This window comes from Callorhinus ursinus, unplaced genomic scaffold (genome assembly GCF_003265705.2).
Source record: "Callorhinus ursinus isolate GAN/ISIS: 27379988/994484 unplaced genomic scaffold, GSC_fseal_2.0 scaffold4, whole genome shotgun sequence".
Classification (NCBI taxonomy): Eukaryota; Metazoa; Chordata; class Mammalia; order Carnivora; family Otariidae; genus Callorhinus; species Callorhinus ursinus.
In genome coordinates, this window is record NW_027397066.1 from 13,711,124 (window position 1) to 13,729,833 (window position 18,710).

Sequence of the window (18,710 nt, forward strand, 5' to 3'; positions counted from 1 at the left end):
TATGATATGATATGATATGATATGATATGATATGATATGATATGATATATAAAGTTTGAAGAATGCTGTTTAACATGTTAATGGGGCATAGTGATTCAACAAGCACAGGACTGAGCATTTCCCAAAGTTATTAGACCATAGAACCCTTTTCCCACAGAACATCTTGGAGGACTAGTGCTTCTTGGACTATCTCTGGAATGCTTGTGTGGCAAACTAGATGAAGGTGACAATGAGTCATCTAGAAATGTGTTTCTATCAAAATGAAATTCAGAAAATCATCTACTCTATGCTACATAGTTTTTCCATTAAATGATAATTATGAAGCTGAATAATAGCACATGAAGAAATGCTAACTCTAAATTTTATTTAAACATGTTTAAGGATATTCTGTGCCAAGGTTCGCCTCAACCATACAAATTTAAAAGGATATTTTGAGTTAGGATGCAAAAAATGTGGTAAACCGTTCATGAGCAGGACCAGAGGAGGATGCATGGTTGGTTTCAGTTTTACGTAGCTGAAGGAGTATACTATTAATTAAAAATCACCCATCAGTTAACATATCTGTGTGAAAACCACAATTCTAAATGTAAAAATTGTATTCAGTCATTTTTGAGGATAGATGACAAAACAGAAGCTGACAAACTGACTTTTTTCAGTCAGCTCAGAATCTAATTCAAAGTATCAATTTGAATTCTGAATTTTTATGGCAAAATTTAATGTTTTAGGATGAGTACAATGAGTATAGCTACCTCAAGTCCACATTAGTTATTCTAGTCTTGAAACTTCCTTAGATGTGTCCAAAGTAAGCTTATTTACATCCAGGTATTTATCAGTTAGGAAAGGCACACATTTACTTTGGTAACTCAAAAGACACTGATATGCAAAAGTTCTGTATTATTATTTTCAATAGTCACTCCATTTTAGGCCATTATCACCTCAAAAATCGTCTCTTGCAGCTAGCCTTTCACACACCCCATTTTGTCCTTCCCCTCAAAAATCTATACCGTGTGCTATTATTAGAAAAGATTCTCTAGAATTACACTTTATTTAGTTTCTCACTATTCACAGAATGAATTCTCGGCCGATCTCTTTGTCCTTTTGTTATACCCACTTGGTGAACCCAATTAACCCAATTAAATCTAAGGGCCCACCTTTCTCCAAGCTTACATTCTGGTAGCTGAGATAAAAACCACAGAACTGTTCAACCCTGTTATTTCTTGAGATAGTATTTCAGATGTTATCTACATTGCACAATACCTACCATATTACTCTCAAATTACCTCTGAACTCATAGAAAATATCTCTAATATCCTCAATATTCTGCCCATGAATTTGTGAACTAACATGCATTCCCATATATTGTTCCCACTGTTCTCATGTTTTAAGAGAGAAGTGATTCTTCTCGTCGAAACTATCTAATGATGGCCCATAATGTCCAATAATCCACTCTGGGGCTTCACTCCATTTCCACTGCTTGCCATCTTGTCTGTATCTTCAACCTTTCATTCTCTACTGGCTTCTCCTCATTGGCAGCCAAACTTTTTTTTAAAAACCAGTCTTCATGAGGGCTTCCTCTCACTATCTCCCTATCTCCTCTCCAATCAGAGCCATTTAGTTTTCTGTGCTGGTTTTCTTCATTTCCTCTTCCTGCATTAACTCAAACATAAGATTTCTGGCTGCGTTGCGTACCAAAACTACACTCTTCAAAATCACTACAATAACCTTTTGTGCTATCTTCAGTGGAGACATTTCAAGGCTTAATTAACCCCTTTTCAACAGTTCACACTGTTTTATCCCTTCTTAAAACACATTTCCTTTCTACCACACTCTCCTGGCTTTCCTCTTATTTCCTGACTACCCTCATCAGTCTCCTTTTGTGCACATCTTTTTTTTTTTTTAAGATTTTATTTATTTTAGAGAAAGAGTGAATGTGCATGTGCACTCGAGTGGTGGGCAGGGGCAGAGGGAGAGAATCTCAAGCAGACTCCCTGTTGAGCATGGAGTTGATGCAGGGCTCAATTTCACGACCCTGAGATCATGACCTGAGCCAAAATCAAGAGTTGGATACTTAACCACCGACGCAATCCATGCGCCCCTGTGCACAATTTTTTTTTCCTCTGTATCTTTGGGGCTCTGAGATCCTAGGCTCTTCCCATTTTACACTGAGCAATCCATTCCACTCTCATGGTTTCAATTATTTATGGACTCCAAAATCTTTATCTCTAGCTCAGACCTCTTTTCTGAGCAACAAACACATATTAACCAAAGCTGACCTCTTAATAAGACAGGTTTAAACTGCATGGGTCCACTTACATGCAGATTTTTCCCCCCCATAAATATACATACAGTATTGTAAATGTATTTTCTCTTCCTTATGATTTTCTTATAAAATTTTTTCTCTAGCTTACTTTATTATAAGAATACTGTATATAATACATATAGCAGAAAATATGTGTTAATTAACTGTTCATGTTATCAGTAAGGCTTCTGGTCAACAGGTTATTGGTAGTTAAGTTCTTGCGGAGTCAAAGTTGTATGTACATTTTTTTAATGCACAGGAAGTTAGCACCCCTAACCTCTGCATTGTCCAAGGGTCAACTGTGATTGCTTCCTAAACATCTTTTCTTGGATATTCCAAACTCCTTACGTCTAAAATTGCACATTCTGAATGTTCTCTTATATCTCAGTGAATGTTACTATCATCTAACACTTAGATGTTCAAGCTCAAACCTGGACATTACCCTTTATTCCTCTACTCTCTAAGATGCACTGATTCTATCTCATAGACCTCTGTCAAATTTATCTGTCCTCCATTACTGCCACTACTAGGGCTCCAAGCATTTTTTTCATTAACTGATGCTGGCCTCACAATCTGGGTTATGCTTCCCTCAGTAGCTTTATCTTTTGCCATTTTTCTGTCCACCCCCGCCCCTTTCTTAATTCCTCTTTTATGCCTCAGCTATATGAATTAAATTACTCAGTGTTCTATAAGCCTGTTCTGTCACCCAAATTTTCCACATGCAGTTTGCTGACTGAAATACTTCTCCCCTGACTTCTAATACTTTGGCATCCTTCAAATCTCAGCTTAGATGTGACTATGTAAGAATCCTTGCCTAATTTTCTAAACCTGGGTTCAATTTCCCTCCTTGGTGCTTCTACAAGCCACCTCTCTCCCCAGTCATAGCACTCTACTTTCTACTGGAATTGCCTATTCACTGTCCCCTATGAAATGACAAGCTCCACGAGAACACAAACCATGACTTTAGCCATTCTATCCCCTTAATTAATATAATTAATAATATAATATCTGACTTAAAACATAAAATATACTCTATTTATTGAATATATGTACATGATGGAAGTCTTGTTTTCTTACTCAGATGGAAAGGGAACTTTCTGAACTTTCTACAGTATCTAAGAGCATATTGTAGGCATTCATTAAGTATATATTGAATTAAGAATAGGATAGAATTGCATTTCTTCTTTCCTTTCCATGTCTACAGTTGATACACAGCAGTACAAATGTAGCGAAGTATAAGTTTTAAAACTCCTATGTATTAAACTGTATCTAGACAGTAAATCTTGAAATGTACAAAAACAAGACGTTTATGGCAGAAGCAAAACTTTTCATCAATAGAAATATTCCCTAATTCATTATATACATTGCCTTATGAATTTTTCTAGAAAAGTCCTTGCTGTTAAAAATCTCTCTCAAATCTCCAGTCACTAATTACTCTATGATGAAGAAAAACATATAAAACTGATAATGAATTTTAGTGTCATTTCCAAAAAGGCATTAAGAAGTATGGAATACCAAGAATAATGAGAAAAAAAAATAACACCTTAAGAAACATTTTAAAATCAGATAAAAATAACAAATGCTGCTATAAATACAACTTTGTAAAAATAATGTCCTTGATTAAAAAAAAAGAATGTTAAATAAAGAAGGAAAGTTATCAGTAAAAGATAAATAAAACTTTAAGCAGAACAGGAATAGTACTAGCAATTTTAAAAATGAGAAAAGGTGTAAAACAACAATACTAAATTTTTAAAAAAATATCACAAAAGGATTTTGAGATTAATTTGAAAAAGTAATAATGAGGCATCTTCCATCTTATTTTTCCAGGGCGATTTCATATTTAGTGAGATAAAGAATCATATTAATATAAATTTTATATTCATACCTTAGGAAGATACAATGGTTAAGAAGCTAGAAGGACAAAATACGGTTCTGTTGTAAACTACCTTTGGTAAACTCTAACAGCATGAAATGAGAATGAAAGGATTAAAAGTGAAACACTGCACTTTATACTCCATTCATGACAGTCTTTCAAAAAAATGTGTATATATTTTTAGGTGAATTATAATATTTTTTTTTAAATCACTATCAGGCTTCTTCCCTCTTTTTTCCTGACATGCTATTTGTTATGTTATTTTTAGTTATCCTAAGGACAAGAAACAAAGGACATTATTTTTCAATTTGATTCATCTTTCATAATGGAGACTGTGATCAACATTAAAGCTTTAATCGTCACGTTACAAAGTTAAAAATTTTTAATTAATGCATGTTAAATATTACTGAAATAGGCATTTTAAAGTCATTCAATTAACTGAATGTTGGGGGTCATTATAATCATCTAACCTATTAAAACTTGAGTTTATTGCTTTTAATATTTTAATAGAAGATTTAATAATTGTTTCTTAGCTTTTAAAAAAGTTTTAAAAAGGTAACAAAAATAAAGCCATCAATACCTCTTTAAGCCCCTAAAATATACAATGTAACAATGCAACCACACAATAAAATATCCTTAAATTTACAAATGTAACCTGGCACTCTCTCATGTCCAGGAAGTAATGAAATGAGCACTACCATACTTCTACAAATCCTGAACTGTCTAGCACCTATCAACAAGCTGAGATGGAACTGGCTACATTGGCAACTCCGGTGTTCATATCCTATTTTGCTAGGGTCTGAGGCTAACAGTCTCCCTGAGGCACCAAAGTCAGGCCAGCATAACGGAGTAAAGCACATAATTACTTACTAAAGTAATTTCAGTTTACATTCTAAATTTGGCATTACCTTAACAGTATCTGTACATGATTTTCTCCCTGGCTACACTATAGATTATCTCTGGAAAGAAATCTTCATCTTTGTATCTGTGGAATCTAGTTCAATGTCTCATCTAAAAAAAACCTATTCAACAAGTTTGCTTATTTATTGAAGAAAATATCTTGTTCCATGACACTATTTAAATAAGCAGAGTCTTAAAATGGTTCTCAAAGCAGTACCAGAGGGCATTAACAATTTGATGGTGAATGTGAGACTGATATACTAGAATTATTATGTATGTTACAGACCTCATCAACTTAGCAGCGAGATAGTCTACTTCTTTCCACATGGTCTCAAAGCTATTAATTTATCAAGACAATGAATACATATTATCCTGTAGTGTAGCAGTTAATTTTTAGATAGCTCCTTGGGCATATTTACCATTCACACTGTTTTCTATATTTTATATTAGATCAAATACAAAAACAGATAATATAACTTGTACATTAATGATATATGTTTAGGAGCTTTCTATGTCTCTACTAAATATATTTTAATTTGCTTAAAATCCTGGACACATTAAGATGTAGGGAAGTGCATGGGTACATTCAGGAGAACCTAATTTCGTGAGTTTCATACTAGGTGCCAAGAAATTAGGTTGTCCAAATATTTTGGAAATAAATTGAAACTAAATCAGCTGTTCCTTTTCTACCCATTATCTCATACTTTACTCAAGGCACCTACAATGAAACTTTAAAATTAAGTAGAGAAAAACTTACCTAGTTGGGATTTTGAATAATAGTTTGCCATTTGTCCACTGTTGCAAGACTGTCGTTTATGTCTTTTTGTTGACATTTCTGTGGTCTTCCATGGTGGTCTTTTTCTTTTGTTCAATTTGCTAAGAACGTCAGAACTATCAGGATTCTTGTCATAGTTAACACATTTATTTAATTTACTGTTGTCAAGTTGGCCAGGAAATTTATTGGTTGAAGGACTATTTGTTTTAGCATTTTCTATTTCTTTAGATTGCTTTTTAAAAGAATTTTGCCTAGCAGAATGGGACCTTAAGGTAAAGCGCTTTGATTCTTCTCTATGAGTCTGATGATTACTTCCACCGTCAATAGATTCAGGAGAGTAAATGATTGTATTTAGCTTAAAAGTATTTCTGTGTTCAAGATAGTTGATCTTCCTCAAAAATATTCTACAATCTTTTAAGGTTTTTGACCTCCAATTATTTGGACATACATTTCCTAGTCTTGGTCCCTTTTCAAAATCTTTTTGGCTGCAATTTGTTCCATTCTCCTTTGCTTCTGACTTAAAATTATTCTCTAAACTAGCATGTGTTTTCAAGTCAGACATCACCACCTTCTGTTGCAAAGAGTCATCCCTGATCTCAGGTGGCAAAATAAACTGATTATCTATTGTGTTTTTTCCTTGGAGTGGGATGTCAGCCTTTGTTCCCCCCTCAGCCTTATTTAAAAATTGGTTCTGGCAGAAAAATCTTAAGTCCCTCCTTTTAGAGATCCAATCAATTGTTCCATGGTTGTGCAGCTTTCCCTCTCTTTTCCATTTTGCATGTTGCAACCTCTTAAACTCAGTTCTTTTTAATCTAGCTAATGTTAAATTACTTTTCACATTTAACAGCGGAGAGCTAACCATTTTATGCAGTATATGCAACTTCCCTGCTGATTTTGAAGGAGAAGATAGTGCAAATTTTTTAAAGTGCTTTCTGAAGGGGCTGGTATTAAAATTAGAATATTTGGTCCCTAATTTAATTCCTCTGGTATTTATTACTTCCAAAGGGTTTCGAGCATTTGCTTTTCTAACTAGTGAAAGAGACTGTGTTTCTGTTGTTTGCATAAACCAGATACAGAGTTCATTCAAATCATACTTTTTCCGAAAAAGCATTTTTACAGGTGAAACTTCAAGTTCTAAAAGACAGGTTTCCAAAGGGTTTGCTATTTTGAAATTATCATTTTCAATGCGTTCTCTTTTTTTGTGAACACAGTTTCCAGCTTCATCTCCACTCACATGCACCCAAGCATTTGTTATTTGCTCAAATCTATTGTTTAATTCCTCTAATAAGGAATCGTTTGAAGTAGAAGCAGCCCACCACCTGAGCAAAGGATTTGATGAAATTATAGGGTCCAAGGATACTTCAGAAATGGGTATTAATTTGTTATCTTCCAAACACATTTTTGCATTCCTTGAATTTCTAGTTGCTGGGGTACCTTTCGAAGCTATTTTTATCCTTGACTGCCTATGTTTTTCCTTCTGACTTTTACCTTTCTGCAAATGGAGTTTATATGATTTACGGAACAGAGCATTTCTATAAATAAGTGAGCTAGACGATGCTAATGGATGTAAGAAATGGAGAGATGGTTTTCTATCCCTAATAGAATGTCTCAAAGGTATAGTTGCAACCATACTTTTTGATCCATTCTTAAATATGTCAGCTTCAGTGTGCCTTGTATCCGTCTTACTGCATCGGTGATCATACTTTTCTTCAGCCAGATTTTTTTCTAATATATTTTCTTGTTCTAAAGGAGGTAAGCAGCTGCTAATACTTACTTCTCTCTCCTGAGGTGAAACTCTATTAATAGTCACAGATATGCCAGAGATTTTCACTTTTGCAGGTCTACCAGGCTTCCTAATTCTTGCAAAAGGCTTCTGATTTGGTCGAATACTGTTCTTGGAAGGCTGAGGTATCACAGACTTGTTCTTGATAGGCCTAACATATTCAAAGCCAGACCCCAAGAGCTCACTTTCAGTAGTCAAACTTGAAACAGCACTTCTTTCACCTGAGTCAATTTTGAATTCTCTAATATTTCTGAGACTGTTACATTCAGTTGGAAAATCAGCAACATTATTGCTGAAAGACATAATATTGCTTATGTTTACAGTTCCTTCAGAAACATGCCTTCTAGTTCTTCTTGACCTTCCATAAATAACAGTTACGGTAATACTCTTTTTATAAATACCTTCTTCTACTTCTGATAGGAGAGATTCTGGACTTTTCTTTCCAGCACTAGAAGACTCATTTTGGCAAATGGTGATGTCTGTTTGATCAATTTTAGGTTTTGGTGGTCTTCCAATTGGCCGCTTAATTTGTTTCACAACCTGGGGACCTATTTTTTTAGGTCTACCTGGTTTTCGTTTAAAAGATGAATCAATACCACTGCTTGTATTTTCCTTAGGTTCATCTTGTGGCTTATCACTATTCATATCATCTATAAACATTGCAGGGGATTCTGTAGTTTCTTTTGCACAATTAAATTTGTTTAGTTCTCCCTGTAGAGTGTCACTATCATTAAGATTAGAACTATAATTTTCAAAGTTAGCATTTGGGACATCCTTATTTGTTTCTGTTTTTTTTTCAATTACATGATGAGTTGGACATTTTTCAGAAGGAAGATCAATATTTGATCTGGAAGTACCAACTGAAGTTAAAGTATATTTGACTCCTTCACTGCTTTTAACTTCAGATAAAAACATGAGTTTGATAGGGCTAGAATAGCTGGAAAAAGAAGAGCTTTCAATGGCTTCATATTTTGTTGGCACACTTTGAACATTGGAAATCAAGCTACTTGTATCTAAAATAGGTAACTTTTCCAGATTATCAAGTCTTTTGCTATTCATATCTATTGTAGGAATATGACTGCTTTTGATATTGCTGGCTGCTACCACAGATTTTGATAAACTCTGTTCTTTGCATGTCGTTCTGCTTAAAGCAAGAGTCATATTTCTATCTGCAGTTTGATCTTTACCATTAATTTCTATCAATTTCTTGGATGCCTTGCATCCTTCAGATAATGAGTGATTATTCAAAGACTTTTTGGCCATATTTATTGTGTCTTCCAAACGCTCCACAACAACTTGTAAATTAGAATTCATTGCAATTTTGTTTAGATCTATATTGTGTGAGCTTTCAATTTGAATATTTTTCACTGGATCTCTTTTTTTTGTAGATTCAGAAACTTTTTTGGCTTTAGGGGATTTTTTAAAAACATAATTATTTGTTACATATATAGAATACCACCCTGGACGCACAATATTTCGTTTAGTTCTGCTCAAAAGTCCGGGAATATCACTTTTCAAAGGCGTTTGAGTATTCTCCAGTTTTGGATTCTCCTTGCGATTTTGCAAAAGTTTTTTTCCAGCTGCAGATTTCTCCTGTGATTTTCTTATGCTCATTTTCCCAGGGGAAGTTGTTTTAAAGCTTTCTGAAAATGCATCAAAAGCCAAGTTAGTTTCTAAACTATGAAGAGGTAGTTGCAATGATTGTAATGCACAATCTGGTGAAAATGATGTTTCTGCATGATTATTATCTTGTAAGCTTTCAGAATTTTGTAAAGACCCTTGGCAATGATAGAATTCTTTTTTGTCCGTGGAAAATATCTCATCATTGCATGTCAACTTCCTTGAATTTTTTTCAGTGTATTTTTTTCTTACAAAATTTTCAAGACTAGCAAGTTCTCTTTTTATTTGTAAAGACTGCCTTCTAAACATGGGTGAATCAGGAGAGTTGTGCATTGAAAATAAGGTTTCTTGACGCTTTCGAAATCTTGTCTGAATAATTTTATTTTCTACCTTTTTATCATGTTGACTCAGCAATTCCATGAAACTGTAATCACTGGCCTTGGCATTATGCAAGAGTGAGGATATTAAATCTCTCAATTTTAAATCATTATCTGTATTACAATCACTGCTAGATAATTTTATAAGGTTTGTCACATCTGTAGTTTCTATTGATTTTAGTTTTTCATTAATACGATCCATTAAATCTTGAAAAATTACAGTAGTTTCACCTTTTTCATCATTTGTAGTACAATTATCGCTGTCTTCCAGGAGCAAATAATCAGAGTTACTGGATTTTTTAGTTTTATGTATTTTACCTTCAGGATCACCCTTGTCACTGTTTATTTCTGCTGGTATGAGAGATGGAGGCTGGTTAATGTTTATTTCGAGTCTGTTATTTTCTAAGGCTGAAAGCTCTGAGAAGACATCTTTCAATTTTTCAAATCCTTCAGTCTGTACAGGTGATAATGGTGGAGGTGACGGACTTCGAGATCTACAAAAATCCTTAAGACTGACTGAAACATCACATACTTCCCTTGAGGAAAGAGGAGCATGAAAGGTTGATTTTGTAGAGTGAATGTTTGGTAACAGTCCAGAACAGCACCTGTGAGAATTAGAACTGTTTGCAATTCCTCTATTCACTACTGTCTTAATGTGTTCAATAGTTACAGTTTGGCAAGATAAACAATGTAAATCTTTAATACAGACCGGCAGAGGCACAAAACCAGGGCTTTGTCTTTCATTTTGTAAACACCCTCTTTCTGCCAGCCTATATTCATAATTACAGAATAGACCATGTAAATCATCTTCAATTAGGGGCTTTTGAGATTCTGAAGACACAGTATATGATGTATTACAAGAGCAAAGAGAAGCAGTATTCTGCTCTTGGACTAGAAATTTCAACATGGCCAAAACTTGTTGCTGGTGATGTATGCACAAAGATTCCAAAACTTTGCTTAATGCTGATTTTCCTTTTTCCATTTTAGTAGCTTCCTCTGATTTTGCATCAACAGTTGAACTAAAAATAAAAATCAAACAAAAAATGAATTACAGCAAAAATACCAGTATTATAAGGAGTTATAATTTTAACAGAGTTCGAACAAAAGAAATTTTGGTATTGCTGGACTCCTAACTCCTATAGAGCTGCACTAATGACATCTCGATTATTGTTCAGCAAAAATATAATGAAGCACGATGATAATTAATTTCCTATGGCAAGTATCATAGTCAAAGGAAAGCCCTAGTTTTGTGATATAAAACCTGATTATAGGTATGATTATATTTATAAATTGCTAATGTTTAGTGCTTTGGATGTATTAAGAATATTTAATGGAAAGTGCTTCAGAAGGAGTTACATTTTTGAAAGTAGACATTTTGTAAGTTATTTTGATAATTATCAATCCGTATTAGTGCAAATAAGAAAAATAAGATGTAGGAGAAAGTCTTATCTTTATTTAAAATAGGTATTTTTTCAAGGTAGTGAAAATAAAAATTATTAATAAAAGAAAGCTTTGCATACTCACAAGGAAAATTAAGGAATTTAGATTTCATATAAATAACAGAATATCTTTTCTAAGATTAAGCTGCAGGCATTTTAACCTAATAATAAAAAAATCTAAGCTATTTAAAAATAAAATCTATTTTTAATTGATTTTAAATACTAAAGTAATTACATGAAGACTAAAGGCATTACTTACCTAATTATTTAATTTCAAATGCTGGAAAATGTCCCACTGAAGAAACTAATATACATCTAATTTTAACTAACACCCAGGATTACTTAGCAACCAAGGCAGAAGTCTACAAAAAAAATTTTTTAATCCAATACCAGCAGCAGGAAGAATAAAATATTTTAAAAGAATTCTGTTTCAGAAAAGTATCTATTTAAATTAAACATATCACCAAACTCTGTACATGAAAATAGCCTCCCATTCATGATTTCTTATATTTGCTATTATTGTTAATAGTTCCTCTTTTGTGGAAATTTTATTTAGGGTTGGAATTGGGATTTACTGAGATTATGAATTGCTATAGGAGATTGTATTTTGTTTAAAGGGTTATTATATTCATATATATTAAAAAGGATTTTTATTTTAAAATGAAAAATAATTTTATTTTGCTCTCTAAAACTGACTTAACCTGTTTCACAGATAAGTATGCAATATTTTATCTACATTTTACAAATATTGTTATTTGAGAGTAGCAAAAACACCAAATTCTGAACATTAGATAAAAAAATTTTCTAGAAAAACGGTAAATTTACTAGATTCAACCAATATTTCACCAAAACTAATATGTGATTTGACAAAAAGCAGTTATCAAAGTGAGAAAAAGATATGAAATTAATAATAAAACATTTTAAGTCCACAGACATGACCCCAATATCCTTTCCTTTCTGAAAATTTTTTTTTTTTTTGGTCAGTTTTATCATGATTGGGAGTAAATGATGGAACTGATTCCCAAGATTCACTATTAGATAACTCAAAAAATATATGGAGAACAAAGACATGAGAAAATGTTAACGATCAAATATGAAGATATGTGATATTATACTCTTTTCTAGCAAATTAAAAGTTATAATTTTCACATAAGCAAAAGAAAACCCAGGAGTTCTGATAGATGCACTTCAACAGTTTCTTTAAAGTTATGTTATGGCCTATTAAACATATCTGTGATTAAATAAAAAGAGATTTTGTTTCTTAGAAAAATTCATTGCATATTTTAAAGATTAATTTGCTTTCCTAAGTTTCTAAAATGCTTAAATGTTTTTTCTGTTAGCAAAGTCAAATAGAAAGTAGAAATAATTAAAACTAATGATTAGTGTTAACTATTCTGAAAACCACCCCAAGATTTTTACATTTGTCTTCTGAGATTTCAAGGAAGTCTATATTTTAAAAAAGTTTCTTATTCAGTTAATTACTTCCCCCCCCCCATTTTATTACTTTTAATAATGGAACTTCCAAAATACCACAGTGGTTAATAATTTCCATGTAATGGTATATGAAGAATAGCTTCATAAAGTTATTAACTGGATATTAAGGTATTAGATTACATCTAATACACACACATCAGATATTAGCTAACTAAATTCTCAAATTATAAAATTCCATAATGCTTTTTGGTTCCAAATTTTTCTTTTTCATATTTCTTGCACATTAGAGTCTCAAAGAAAAATCTAGTATGAGTAAGTAATAGCTGAATACACATAGGTCTTCAATCTAGTATTCTCAAGTAATTATGTAAAGGTTCTTTATCTTCCATAGCTCCCTTGTTTTTAATGTTAAATTTTTTTCTAACCTTTTCCAGTTTGATTTATAAACCAAAACATCCTGCCTATTTTTTATACATTACTATCAGTTTTGCTCATTACAAGTTTTGTCGTTGAAATAATTCTTTGGAGAAGTCAATTTTTCTTATTACTATAAATAAAACTCATTCCTACAGTGAATCAAAAAAGTCAGTGTAGTCAGTTTTTTTCTTTTCTTTTCTTTTCTTTTCTTTTACTGAATGAGTAAATCAATCACACACCAACAGTGTTGTAAATTTAAGTGCAAAAGCATTGAAGTGCTTTACTACAAATTACAACCTAGAAACACGTTAACTGAACAATTAAAATTCATACAATCAGATTTAGATATATAACAACACAAAGTAGGAACAGAATTACAGTACATTTACAACACAAGACAGATACATGAATTCATTAGAAAATATTGTAATAAATAATTCATGAATTATAGTGCAATTGATTTATGCATAAATATAACTAATTGCCTAACAATCAGTTTATATTAACAAAATCTGTCAAAATCAAGGCAGCCACAGAGTTTTACTAAATTACTGCGACAATGGAAATACTGCAATTAAAAAACAAATACAAGTATTTGTACTGTAAACAACTAAAAAAATCAGTCTCACTAAAGTTAGTATACAATTTAATATAAAATTGTCATTAGCTACCAGAAATGGTTTAAACAACTTTACTGAGCAGTAGTTTTCTAAAAACAGAGGCACTGTTTTTTCTTTTCCTTCTTTTTTTTTCTTTTAAATATAAAATACTTGAGGAACATTCAAATAAGTAGAAAGCATATAAGGGTTGCTTTCACCTTCGTTAAAAGTCTGCTGAAACTGGATTTTTCAGAAAACTGTCAATAAGTAGTAACTGGTAACTAAATTTATAAAGTACTTTGAAAGTTTAACATAAAGAACATCTTAATAGAATCACTGGGGAGAAGGGGAACCCATAAATTTCCCTGCCTTTCCTAGTTTGTATAATCAAAAGTTAACTCAATAATTAGAAACATTTTGTTTCTTTTAAAAGTTATGGGTTGATCATTACCTATAAACTATCAAAAAATATTTAATTTAATATTTCTGACCAAAAATAAATAATACAAATACTAAATGCTGCAAATTAACTATAATATTACCTATAAAACTACTGATCACTGTGAAGTCAATAGCAAAATGATCCCTGATTTTATGAATCCTGTAAAGTTTTTGGTCAGGTCATCTTTTAAATGATATAAAAGTGTTCTGTAAGTATCCCTTTACTATAAACTTCTCAATCAATTTATTAATGTAAATATAGTGTGAGGAATAAAAAAGCTCAATATAAATATTATGTAATGCATTCAGGCCCCCAAATTTTTGCAAGTAAAATTCTGTATAAAGAGGTCAATAAAATTGTGTTGAAACATTTACTTTATTTTTTAAATTTGTTTTTCAATGGGGGAGGAGGGGAAATATATTAAATAATCCAAGTTCTGGCCCTCACAAAATATGGCTTAATTCTTTAAAAAGAAAGATGACCCTGACATCTGCTGTTCTGCAATCTATTATGTATACTTACTTGGAAAAAAAAAAAGAGCAAGAGGATTCATACCCTAGTATGCAGGTAACGTTAAGCTGAAGAGGGTTCAGTATAGATCTAGAGACCAAATAACTACCTGGTTGTGTAGTTTCCCACTCTTCAGTTTTTTTAAACATATGTAAGCAGTTTTTAAATGTAATAGCTGAAAATCTCTTTAGTATTACATGTATATGTGATTATTAGATACACACAAACACAAGTGTAAAAACACAAGTATTTGACAAGGTGCACTTATGTTTTAAATTCAGCTTTAAGTATTCCTTTTGGACTTAGGAAAATTGGCTTAGAAAAATGATCAGAACCTGAATTTTAACAGAGAAAAGGGGCACTCGGAGAATTCTGAATATACGAAGCAAATCCCCATTCTTTATATGGAGGCACATGCTTTATAACATTTTACCACTAAAACTGCATACTCCATAAATCCAACATGGATACTCTGAACCACATTTTAAAACTGCCATATAAAAATTATTGGTCTCTCTTATGAGTCTAGTAAAAGTTAAAATGCACTGCCCAGCTTCTAACTACCCAATTAGTAGAGAGTTTACATTACTGAAAGTTCAAAACAGCTTCAGTGTTAAATATCTGTAAATCTATTCAAGACCCTGAACAAACTGCAAATTTGGTTATTAGCAAAATGATAATGTATCGCCCACCAAAATGAAATCTGTAATTCATTTTGATAAACTGAAAATGTTTTGAAATGTCACAGCAGCAAATATATTAAAGTTACACTGAGGTTTTTCAATAGTAGGAGTGTGTCACAATCCTTAAAATTTAAAGTAGTCATAACATCAACTAACCAGCACATTTAAACCAAGTATCATTCTCAAGCTTTTTCTGTGCACATTATAAACATGCTCTAAGTTGCATTCCAACTTTCTTTTCTAACCTTACACATTAGCTTATTTTTCAAATGAAAAACAAAATTAAATTATTTTAATAATTAAATTTAAATTACTTTTTGTTCTTAGTATTCCATCTTATATTAAAGGATTCTATAGCTGCTGGGGTTAACTATGTGTCAGTTTTTTTTAAAAAGTATATACCTTATAAACCCCAACTTCCTGTAAATCAACTATTAAATGATAAATATTAAATTTCATTATACATATCATTTAAGGTTTTCTTTTCTATTCCTGGTGGATACACTTGAGTGCATTTCATATTTCATAGAATACACTGTAGTGTACTAATACTGTATATATTAATTTTTCTTAGTATGGAGATAGCTGTCTATTTAAACTTTGATTGGTTGTTTGATGTACTTACAATAGCTGTAAGTGTAGTATGTAAAAATGTTTACAAACTATAAATATCATATTTCCATTATAAGATGGTTCAACTGAATGGCTGGAGTGGTCTTTCACCAATAAAAATGTTTCACTTGACAATTACTTGTTTTCCCACAACGCTTTATGCTATTGACTACTAAAGAAAACCTGAATCTTTTTCACCTATTTATACAAGGATTAAATACAAACTATCAGAATTAAGTAAGCAACTATATAATTCTGTCCACAGTGAAAACCCTGAATAAAACTTTTTTTTCAAAGGCATGTAAGTGGTTTTTGAACTGTAAAATTTCATGTCTCCTGTCAGAGTGAGCATCTGTAATTCCCACGTGTGTATATAGACACACAAATACACACCTGTGCACATACACACACACACACGCAAACACACATACACACACACACATACACACATACAAACATTTTCCTAACAAGTAATCTACACAGGCTTGCTGTTTTTGCAGCTGCCAGTCCCTGAATCTGTCATATTATATAACCCAGTGTCTGGTAATCGGAGTTTCTTCTTCGGAGGAGTCTTCAGTGTTCCAGATCTTTCTTTTACCTTGTATTCTAAAGTGCTGTGAGGTACCCCATAAATTCCTTGTGCTTTGGAAACACTCATTTTTCCGCTCATTACCATTGCAATAGCCTCTTCCATTATTTCATGATCATATTGGCGATAACGGCCACGTTTTTTCCTGGGCTGTTTGTTATCTTTTCGATCCAGTCCATCTTCAGTATTTTCAGAGGTTCCATCAACTGTTCCATTTTTAGAATTAAGACACAAAGGAGAGAGGTCCCCATGTAGAAAATAAGAGTCAACACTTGAGTGAGTTACAGGCCCAGAACATTCTATTTTGTTCTGTTTAGGGAGTATATTTTTCAGTTTTTGGAGAGCTGATCCTTCTAGGACTGGAGAGGTTTTGGAAACTTGATACATAACATCCAGAAGACCAGGACCATCAGGTTGTGGTTTTGAAACAGAACTTACTCGGAGCTGAGGAATTTTTAACTGTACAGTAGGATGTGAAGTTTCATATTGTAGGCTTTCATTTTTTTCTTTAAATTGAGTAACCATTTTCTGTAGAGTTAACTGATGGAGGTAACTGGAAGCTGTTGGGAATTTTAATTCTGAGGTTTCAAGTAGATTGAGTTTACTTTTTTCTGTGCGCTCTGCTTGAGCTCTTGCCCACAAGGCTACTTTTTGCAGCACTGCACAAGTTTCTTTACTGTCTTTATATGAGTAACTATCATTGAAATCTCGAGTTTTGTTTTTAAAAGACGCAGGCTTCCCTGCTGGTAAGGCTTCTAAGTGGAGAAGTAAAGTTTTTTGAGGTATGCCATAAAGTATGCCTGCTTTATTTATGTCCAGTGCTCCAGACTGAATGTCTTTCAAAGCTTTTGAGAGCAAACCATCTGCAAACTCAGCACTTCTTTCCACATAGTCCTCTCTGTTTCTGTGTAGTCTCCTGGATGGATGGAATGAAACGATGGTAAACTGATGCATGAGAGACTCTCACACAGCTATGGAAGGGGAGGGTCCACTCCTTTATTATACTCCTTGCTTAGGTAACATCACTGCTTATGACTCTTTTTAAGTCTGTGAGATGTAGTAGTTACTCATCAAAGCAAACGCTACAGTCCTGGTAGGACAATGTGTCAATCATACGGTGGCCTCAACGGGCAGACCTTCCAAGAACTTAAAATCCTAACTCAGTATTTGTAAAAATATTCTCATGATGTTGCTATTCCTCTGACAGATGCTTGCAGAGCAACACTTATAATTTTTATTTGTACAATTAGAGTTCCATTATAAAAAATACCCAAATCCTAAAGGAGTTTTTGTTAGTAGAAACGTGACGTTACCGCTAAACAAGTAATAAAAGAGTCAACCCCTTTAAAGGAAATTTGTAGCAGCAAGAATATTTCCAAACACAAACATCCCATATTTCCACAAGACTAATTTTTCTCTAGACAAAAACTTAAAATTTTGAAACAAGTAGGTAAGTTATATTTGGGTAAAATAATTTGATACTATAAATGTTATTTCTATTTCAAATATATCATTGTAATTTTCAGTTTCTCAAACAGAAGCTAACTATACCTTATGACTCAAAAGCTACTACAGTCTTAGTCAAAACAAATTATACTCTATATCTAAGATTTAGATGTGACAAAAAAGCTTCCTATGCAGTTTGTTAATGGGAAGATGCAAAAGTTACTAAATAAAAATCCAAAAATCCAACAGAACAGCATTTCACTGATAATTATTTATTTAATTAATTTAATGAGAACTTTCAAAGCATGAAAGGACTTTCTGTGGTGCTTACTAGATATATATTATATATATTATATAAAGTTTGCCACCACACCTAAAGCACAGTGAAAAAAATGAAAACACTATAAGCTAGCTGTAAGAATTAGTAAGTATGGTACTTTTAAAATTTGACTGTTTAAAAAAATTAAATAGTGAAATCACATATTTTCCTTAAAATTGTCTCCTGAATATTGAATTTTAAATTTTCTTTACTCGTCCTGCTTCTTAGTTTGTAGCCTATGATTAAGTTGGTAGTTCATTTTAGTAACATGAACTAAAGTTTGGTGATTGTTCTGATAACTTTTCTTTAACAGAAAGAATAAAAAAGAAAGAGAAAGGACAAATGAAAGGTATGAGAGACACACACTTATGAGTGACAAAAATTCTGGAAGAAAGCTATATATGTCAATCTACTCAAAGTAGTATTAAGAGTTCTCTGTAGAGATAATTTTATATTAATATTAAATTGTATTTCCTAGATATTGCTTACCCAGCCACTGAATTTTCAGAAGAAGGATCACATATGGATGACTCTTCAGATTTTATGCTGGTTTTCTTTGTAGAGAGATCTAACACTCCATCCCCTATAATTTT

The 18,710-nt window shown here is 32.4% G+C and overlaps 1 protein-coding gene across 12 annotated transcripts in view; it reads right to left on the reverse strand.

The window, feature by feature from the left end:
- The window catches only part of LCORL (ligand dependent nuclear receptor corepressor like), a 163,425-nt gene that overhangs the window by 15,791 nt on the left and 128,924 nt on the right, over window positions 1-18,710 (reverse strand). For 8 of the 12 annotated variants that reach the window (XM_073891468.1, XM_025887515.2, XM_073891470.1 and 5 more), the window contains 2 exons: window positions 18,607-18,700; window positions 5,830-10,646 (listed from right to left, as the gene is read on the reverse strand). The exons of 1 other annotated variant lie outside the window; for it this stretch is intronic. In XM_073891468.1, the coding sequence (XP_073747569.1) occupies window positions 5,830-10,646; window positions 18,607-18,700 (4,911 nt within the window). Of the gene's footprint in view, window positions 1-5,829; window positions 10,647-13,171; window positions 17,269-18,606; window positions 18,701-18,710 lie in introns of those variants that run through there. 3 more of the 12 variants (XM_025887516.2, XM_025887517.2, XM_073891475.1) reach the window with 3 other exon arrangements.